This window comes from Alligator sinensis, unplaced genomic scaffold, assembly GCF_000455745.1.
Source record: "Alligator sinensis unplaced genomic scaffold, ASM45574v1 scaffold1349_1, whole genome shotgun sequence".
Classification (NCBI taxonomy): domain Eukaryota; kingdom Metazoa; phylum Chordata; order Crocodylia; family Alligatoridae; genus Alligator; species Alligator sinensis.
In genome coordinates this window covers 240084-248518 of record NW_005843149.1, presented here as the reverse complement: position 1 = coordinate 248518, position 8435 = coordinate 240084, and the positions used below count along the sequence as shown (strand labels likewise).

Below are 8435 nucleotides of genomic sequence, written 5' to 3'. Positions count from 1 at the left end.
AGTACTGGCTACAAACCGTCCAATCTGCATGGCATCCCTGGCTACCTGGGCCCGCGCGCAGGGCCGGGTCTTCCCCCCCTGCCCAGGTGACCAGAGCATCGCCTCCCAGGCGCCAGGCTTTTGTCTGCAGACAAGGAGCGAGATCCCCGCTGTGAGAGATTCAACAGCAGCCTCTCGGGCTGGCTGAGACAGATCTCTGGAGAGGGGCATCGACGGGGCATTTCTGCCACACTAATCTCTCCATAACCTTTTTTCTTTTTTAATTTCATGGCACCCTAGTTGAGAGCCACTGTTGCACTGCCTCAGTTTACCTCAGTGTTTCTCAACTTGGTGCTGCTGTTGCTGCCACAAATCAGGAGGAACTGCCTCACTTGCCTTGTGCAGCCAGATAAGCCTAAAGCAGGCAGGAGTGCTTGTTCCCACCACAACCCTTCCTGGATGGCCCCGCATGCTTCTCCTCCAAACAGAGGTTCTGAGGATAGTTCTACCTGCCCCACGTGCCTTTCTCAGAGAAGCAAGGGAGGCTGAGCTGAGAATCACTCGTCTACACAGTGTCCACAAGTGACGGGACAAGAAAAGAAATGTGTTAAAAATTAGAAAGAAATTTTTAACTATGAGTGTGGTTAAGTACAGGATTCAGAGCATTTCAATGCATATCTATCCATGGCCTAAATAAATCACCTCAACCAACTTTCCTCTATTCAGTTTTAATGTATTCAAAATTCTAATAAAATTACTGAGTTGCCATTTTCTTTTGCTGATTACATTACAATGCTCTAGGAGTTCATAACAGGGCTGTGCAAAGCTTTGGGTGGCGATTCGATTCGGAGAAGATTTGGCCCGATTCAGATTCAGAGATTTGGCTACCGAATCGAATCAGGGGACCAATTAAAAGGTTTGAATTGATTCAAAGCTCTCCAAATCTTAGGAAAAGATTCAGAGAGCTTTGATGATTCGGGCAGTCCTGGGTGGCTGCAGCATGGAGCTGCAGCCGACTCTGAGCTGGTAAGTACTAGGGGCAGGGGGAGGGGACCATGGGGGGCCCCCTGCCAGCCCCCAGCCCACCCCCTGTGGCTGCCCCACCTGTCTCAGTTCCCAGCCCTTTAAAGAAAACCCCAGTGCTCACCAGGTGCTGCCAGGGGAGGGGGGAGGGGGGCAGCGTGATCCCTGCTGCCCCCCACTGTGTATGGGGGGGGTCTGCACGAGCCCCCCAACCCCCCCACAGTTGTCCCACCCAATGCAGCACTGGCCCTTTAAGAAGAAACCCGAGAAGAACCTCAGGACTCTCCACTCCTGCAGTGGCCTCGGGGCTTCAGGGGCATCGTACAGTGCCCCCCACGTGGCACGGGGATCACCCCCGCTGGCAAGAATGGCAAGTATGGGTTTTGTTTTTTGTTTTGTTTTGTTTTTTTTAAGTGCTAGGAGCTGGGGCAGGCTGGGCCTGGCTGATTCAGCGATTTGGCAGCAGATGAATCATATTCGGCCGAATTGATTCAGGACAGAGATTCAAATCACCAAATCCTGTCCCCGAATCAGCCGAATCCGAAGCAAATACTAACCACTTCGCACAGGCCTAGTTTATAATAATTCTAATATTATATTATTTCTACCACGTACAATAGCCTCCAAGCAATCCTGCTGCGGAGAACAGGAACACTATCGTGGAACTTTAAAGCTCAATGTATGTTACAAGATTTTAAAAAGAAACAACAATTTCTAGATTATCAACTGAATTTCTACTGTCTCTTCCCAATCTTCCTTGGCCACAATAACTAGTACTCATTTCTCTGTAAATAATTCATTTAACTATTATCTCAAACAATTTTTTTTCATGCCTTGGAGAATACACTATTTGCTTCAGTTCTTATGACAAGTGTGGGGTCCCCCACACTCGCAGCTACTCTACCCAAAACAAGTATAAAATATAGCCCAATATAGCTCTATGCCTCAGGTCATTAAGTTCAAGTATTGATAAAGGCTACAGGAACTTTGATACATGTATATGAATTAAGAATTTTTAGTAGCTTTATCAAAATATCCAAAACATATTTGCTTGGCCTGTACTTTCTTTGATGGATGAACCAGTTTCGATTTTACACTGGTCTTACAGTAAGAGCATCCTGTGATTGGATTTCATGATTCCAAGGGCTACGTTTTATTTTTCCCTCTAATCCTGCCCCCTTATATCCCTCCTATGAAAGCTCATGAAAACAATAACTTTATTGTTAATTGTTTTATTGATGGAAAAGTTTCCTCCATAACAATTTAAGCAAACACTCTTTTGAAAGGAAGGTAGAAGATAAACAAAGAAGAGTACTCACCGATATAAGAAAAACTTTGACACCCTGGTCCTCTGTATCCATGGCTGTGATTCGGATACTTTTTTCACTGGCTTTGTCAATCTGCATCTGGGCCCAGAGCTTGGTGTTCAAGATTAACCTGAGACTCCCCTGAGTCCGCATTACTAGAAGTAACATCCAAAGTTAGCAGAAGACAAAAATGGATATTTAGGCACACCGTAGAAAGTTCAGATTAAAGAAAAAAGTTCTGAAAAGAGAGTTCTTAAACAGAAGAGTTTTCTGTTCATACAGAATGTTTATGGTATCAAAACTAGTAATAAGAAAGGACCTAGGGGAGAACACAGAGAAAGCATTCCTAGAAAAATTAGATGCACTGTACTTCATTAAAGTTTTCAAAAACACATATGGAACAACAGCTGTGCTGGCCTCTATTAATACATCACAGATTAGTTATGGAGAAGTCCAGTCCTTAGTGAATATAAGATCATTACCTATTGTACATAGCTCAACACAGTCAATTCTAACAGGTAATCTCAGACTGGTGCAGATTAGTGCCTTATTTGACTAAAACCCTGCGAGTTGGGCCCAGTAAACATACTTTAAAACAATGGTGACATTAACATGCATTTCACATGATGGAGAGAAACACAACTTTAAGTAGCTCTCTCTCCCCCCAACCCCAGTAGTCACAGCCCAACACTGCACACATATTAGCAACTTTAACTAGCTATATTTGTAACATACACCTCATTACTGACTTACCACAAAATATGCAGGTGGGAAAACCAATAAGATGACACCTACCAGACAGGTCTTGATTTCTTCTACCATGTTGTGGACTGGTATCAAGCATATTTCATTTCTTATTTAGCTATTCATGCTACTAAATTGTAGAAATGAGTACGATAGTTTATACCCTAAACCTTTACCTTATCTCTAAAAGCCAGAAGGGAACCTGTGAGAAGACGTTTCTAATAAAAATCAAAACCACAGAGATGCACTTTCGTAAAGATAAATATTATGTGGTTAAGAAAGTAAGCGTACATGATGTTATATAAACTGCTACCTACCTACTGTTCGGTTTATGCATACAACTTGCATATAAAAGGAACTAGTATTCAAACAGAAGTACTTCATGCAGTGGTATAAACAGCATTTTGCTAACTGATTCAAGAAGTCTGTAATAGGGTCCCCTCTTTGCTTTAAAAAAAAAAAATCTACCAATTAAATCAAGTGTGGAAGGCCTGTAAGGCTTTCCCCTGCACTTCAATTTTATTCCTTCCTGACCTACTATAATTTAAAAAAAAAAAAAAACCCCACAGTAACCCAAAATGAATGATACCAACTAACAAGGAAGCATCCTGTGGTTATGACATAGCTCTCGTCTTACCCAGCCGAGATTGTAACGTCCCATCATCCGTTGATGCCATATCATTGAGTCTTAGAAGTCCTCTACCTCTTTCCACCCAAGACTGAGAATTCTTATCAAACACAAACAATTTGCATTGAATCTGCAACATAAAAAAATGCTTCCTTGCTGAAGATATTCAATGTAATGTTTAACTAATCACAAAATATACATAGTAACAGAATCTCCCCCCTACCTCTCCTTCAGCTGACTGGATAGGTTGAGGGGCTCCCTGAGTTGGGTGGAGGGCAGTTTGCCTGGCTCTGGCAGGGGTCCCACTCTCCTACAGTCCTTCGTGCAGATGTAACAAGTGAAATGCTCCAAAATAGTATCTAATTTAAAGAGTATTATTTTTGAATGCTTCAGCCACATCTGGAACATTTCAATAGGGATTACTTGTTTGAACAGGTAGCCCTTTGGAAAGTTGCAAAAGGTGTTTACATTTTTCACTTGTAATGTGTGTTTGCAGCTGAGTCTGATGTCTCTCTACTTCAACTTGCAGCTGCAACTTAAGCACATTCCTCTTGATCCAATCATCACCCTCTGGGAGGACAGTGGTATGTTATTAGTGTATCAAAGAATGCAAAGAGCTCCAGCAGAAAGAATGGATATCTACCCTGCATCAATTGACAGCAGGCCACTATCCATCCACACCACTACTGTTGTTTCTTTCCCCAAAATTACTCTGGATCCAGATGGGCTGGGCATTTGAGCTGGATCAGCTTTTGGCTGAATTAACCTGAAAACAATTTTTGGGCAAGTTAAAAGTTTCTTAAAAATACTGGGTGGAGACTATCCAGTTGAGATGCACCCAGAGTGGGCTTTCTTCATAAAAGGTAGATCAGACTATTATTAGCGTCAAAGGAAAGAAAAAATTAGATTTATGGAAGAAACCACCGCAGTCATCTAGTCTGACCTCATGGTAACATAGGCCATACATCACCACTGACCAATTTCTATATCAGCTCCATACCTTCTATATGACCTACAGCAAATGTTTTCTGATGATACTGAATATATTAAACACTAAGTGAAAACAATCTACTTTATAAATATACTACCTAAATAACTACCTAATATATACTACCAATATACTACCTAAATAAGCTGTTCCAAAAATCAACTACCCCATGAAAATGTACAGTACATTTCTAATTTAAATATCTCTAATGCCTTCCTTTTAATTCTTTCTTCATTCAAAAGAAAAAGGGTTTGTCGTTTGCAACTTCTAACCAGAAAAGGATTGTTGCTACAGTCCCTGGTCTGAATACCTTTTGGTTGTTCACTAGATGTAAGAGGCAAACTTGTAAGATGAATGGTCCACCTGCTACTGATCATACAAAGATAAGCTCCACACAGCCCAAGAAGCTTTCTGAACACACATGATCTTTGCAAAGCTTGGTATCAGGATGTACCACACACTGGAAGCAGGGGAACAATGAAGCAAACTAACTTGAGGCACTTCTTTAGGATGCAATTTTGTTATTTTAATAAAGGCAGACATAAAAAAATTGGTTTGGTTTGTAAAATAGCTTCAGCATAGACTTGTTAATTTCTGCACAATTCACCAATTTCAGCTCTTATTTTATCATTTACAGTATTAAAACTGACTTGTAGGTACACAGTTCTTACAACCTTTAGCACATTTTGAAATCTGATGGAATCAGCAAATCTTTGTGGACGGAGTAAGTTCATTCCTAGTGTCCTGAGACACTGATAAGAGAAGCTGAATGCATCAATGAAAAAAAAAAAAAGAAATCCATAGCCAGTAGAATTAAGAAGAGCGAGACAGTGATCTATATACACTAGTAATGAAAAATTCAAATTCCAACACCGATGACCAAAAAGCAGATGTGTTCAAATTTTTGTTCTGCATTTGGAAATAAATTGAATGATACAAGGACATTTTTTCTATCCTGAGACAAGATGTCAAATATTTCCAAATCATTCTGAGATGCAAGAGCACCCAACTTGCATCTAAAGCTGCTTGCAGACATCTAAACCCACAAAAAATGCTCTTTATCAGAAGAAACAACGCATTACTTCAATCCAGCTCTGCAGCATCTGTATAGATCAAGCACTTCAGTGGGGCTTTTTGGTGCTTTTAGCTAAAGCTTATTCAATCGGCTATTAGATAAGAGCCCCAGAAAAGCCCCAGTGAAGTATCTGATCAATACAAACATCAAGCAAGCCACGTCAAATTAATGCGCTGCCTCTTCTAGGCATGCACTGATCTCAATGTGGAGATGCACTGAGTTTAAAGTGCCACTTTTTTTTTTTAAGCAGCCAAAGAGTTTAAAATAATTGGGTGATGAACTCTATTTATATGGATTCCTTACAGATGTTGAAATAGTGGGAAGTCCTACCCAGATTACTGGGTGGGGGAAAATGTAAAATATCCAAATATTTTTAAAAAGTTAAATGGAACAGAGTCCCTTATAGGTTGGTTAGTTTGACACTGAACCCAACCAAAAGTCAAGAAACAGTTATAACAGGATGCAACCAGACAAAGAAAATAAAGTAACACTACTAATACTTAATACTGAGCTTTATGAACTAAGGGGGAAGTAACTGGACATTTCATAGCTTTTTCATTTCTCTATGTTCTTCAAGAGTTGTCCCACCCTCTCATTCCCTCCTATCGTAGGAACTTCTTACACCGTTTAGCCATTACTTCAGGAAATGGGAGCATGTTCACCTCCATACTGAAGAACTATAAAAATGGAGGGTGTTCTGTGTACCGCTTATTTTTCTCTCCAACACATACCAGGAGCTTTATGTATGCCTCTTCTTCCTTTCTTCCGCCCACCCCCAGTCTTATTCTCCTCCTCCCCAATTCTTCCCCACAAATAATGTAAAATATTTATAGAAGGGATGTCCAAATGGTACCTCACTGGCTGAATATGGTCTGTGCAACATTAAAATACAGCTGTCACAGTTGCCAGAGCTGCTGCACTGGCAGGATTTTGGAACTCGGGCAGTAAATGCTGAAGTTTGCCTCCCCACCCACCTCCTTCCTCTACCACCAAATTCAGGTTCTTTAGTTGCTGCTGGCAACTCAAATAAGCAACAAAAGAAAAGTTGCATGTGTTGGGTGCTGGGGGGAGTGGCAGGAGTGTCTACCCCCTGGGTTCCAGATTCACACCAACAGACTTCAGCAGCTGCACCAACAAGCCACCACCTGTGGTCTGGACCATGAAAAGCCCTACAGGTCAGATCCAGCAAGCAGGTTCAAATAAAGTCTGACAGCCCTGATTTATGACATCACAAGTTTGTCAGGAGACTTGGCCATGGTGACCATCTACCACAAATGTCTGATTCACATAAATCCAATCATAATGGGTTTCAAGACTAAAATTTTTGCACTAGACAAAATAATGCACTCTACCTTTAAAAGATCATAAATTGACTAAGTGATAACTTCAAAAAGTAACTGTAAACAAGGAACAGCTAAAACATGAGGGACTTGTTAGTAAGGTCCCATCCAAAAGGGATACTGCTATTTAGTATCTTTATAAGTTATCTGGAGGAAAATATAAAAGTCAACCTTCACAGAAATGGTGGATAATAGATTGATGGAACAGTCAATAACAATGGGAAAAAGACAGTTCTACAAGAAAAAAAAAAAAAAAAAAAATCAGGAATATTTAACAAGATGACTCACTTAAAATGCACTTAATAGAGCCAACTGTAAGTTCGTACATTAAGGAACAAAGATGCACCATACTTCTAGGAAAGAAAACTATTTTTAAATTCTGTGACACTGAAAAGGACCTGGGAGTTAACAATAGATAAGCTACTTGAATATGGTAGTAGCTGCTAATACACTAAGGGCAAGTGCAATCTTGGATATGTAAGTAAGAGTATCAAGAAGTAAAATGATAGTATTACCCGTGTGTGTAGCATTAGTGAGACTACAGATTACTAAAGTATCAAATCTAGTTCTGATGTCCTTGCTTCACAAAAGGATGGTGAAAAATAAGATGGACTTCAGAGAGTTAAAAAAAATTATTCTAGGTTGGAAAAACAACATATGATTAGTGAGAAACTTAAGCAGCTCAATCTAAACTTAAGAAAAGATAAACTAATAGTCAGGCTCTCAATGGACATGAATGGAGAAATTACTGATAAATCAATAGCTCTTCAGTCTAGCAAAAAAGGCAACATTTAACTGAGGATAAACTGCCACTGAAGCAATTTACATGGAGAATCTATCATATTCCTATTACTACAGGTGCACTGATACATCAGTCGGATATCAGATCAGCACTGATATAAAGAAAATTGACTGTCGGAAATCAGCCCAATGTGGCTGATAAATGGCCCGTGCATATGCACAGCTATAGGCGGCAAGGAACACGTGGAGAGCTGTGTGCAGCTAGTAGGTCTGTTGAGGTGGAAGGGAAGGGGTGTGGTGGGGGCAGATCAAGGCCTCCATGGTAAGGGAGGGAGTGGGACTGGGGCAGGGCGCAGAATGGAGCCATGGCTCGTCCAGGGGGCATGGGGGCAGTTCTCACTGCTGCGCACACCCTGGGAGAGCACGGGGGGGAGGGGCGGGGGGGTGCCCCCGGATCTGCATGGGGCCCAGCAGGATGGGCTGCCACTGCGGGCTGGGGCCGGGGCTGTACCAGGCTCTTCTTGGGTGGGTGGTGGCAGTGCTGGGAAGAAGATTGGGGGGCTATGGCAAATTTTGGGGTGGCTGCAGCACCCCCTCCCCCCGAGCTGCC

At 41.6% G+C, this 8435-nt stretch overlaps 1 protein-coding gene across 7 annotated transcripts in view; it reads right to left on the bottom strand.

The window, feature by feature from the left end:
• Positions 1 to 8435, bottom strand: part of RANBP3 (RAN binding protein 3) — a 121780-nt gene that overhangs the window by 5655 nt on the left and 107690 nt on the right. For 4 of the 7 annotated variants that reach the window (XM_006037627.3, XM_025194041.1, XM_014526756.2 and 1 more), the window contains 2 exons: positions 3691 to 3811; positions 2322 to 2464 (listed from right to left, as the gene is read on the bottom strand). In XM_006037627.3, the coding sequence (XP_006037689.1) occupies positions 2322 to 2464; positions 3691 to 3811 (264 nt within the window). Of the gene's footprint in view, positions 1 to 2321; positions 2465 to 3669; positions 4041 to 8435 lie in introns of those variants that run through there. The other 3 variants (XR_003092157.1, XM_025194043.1, XM_025194042.1) reach the window with 3 other exon arrangements.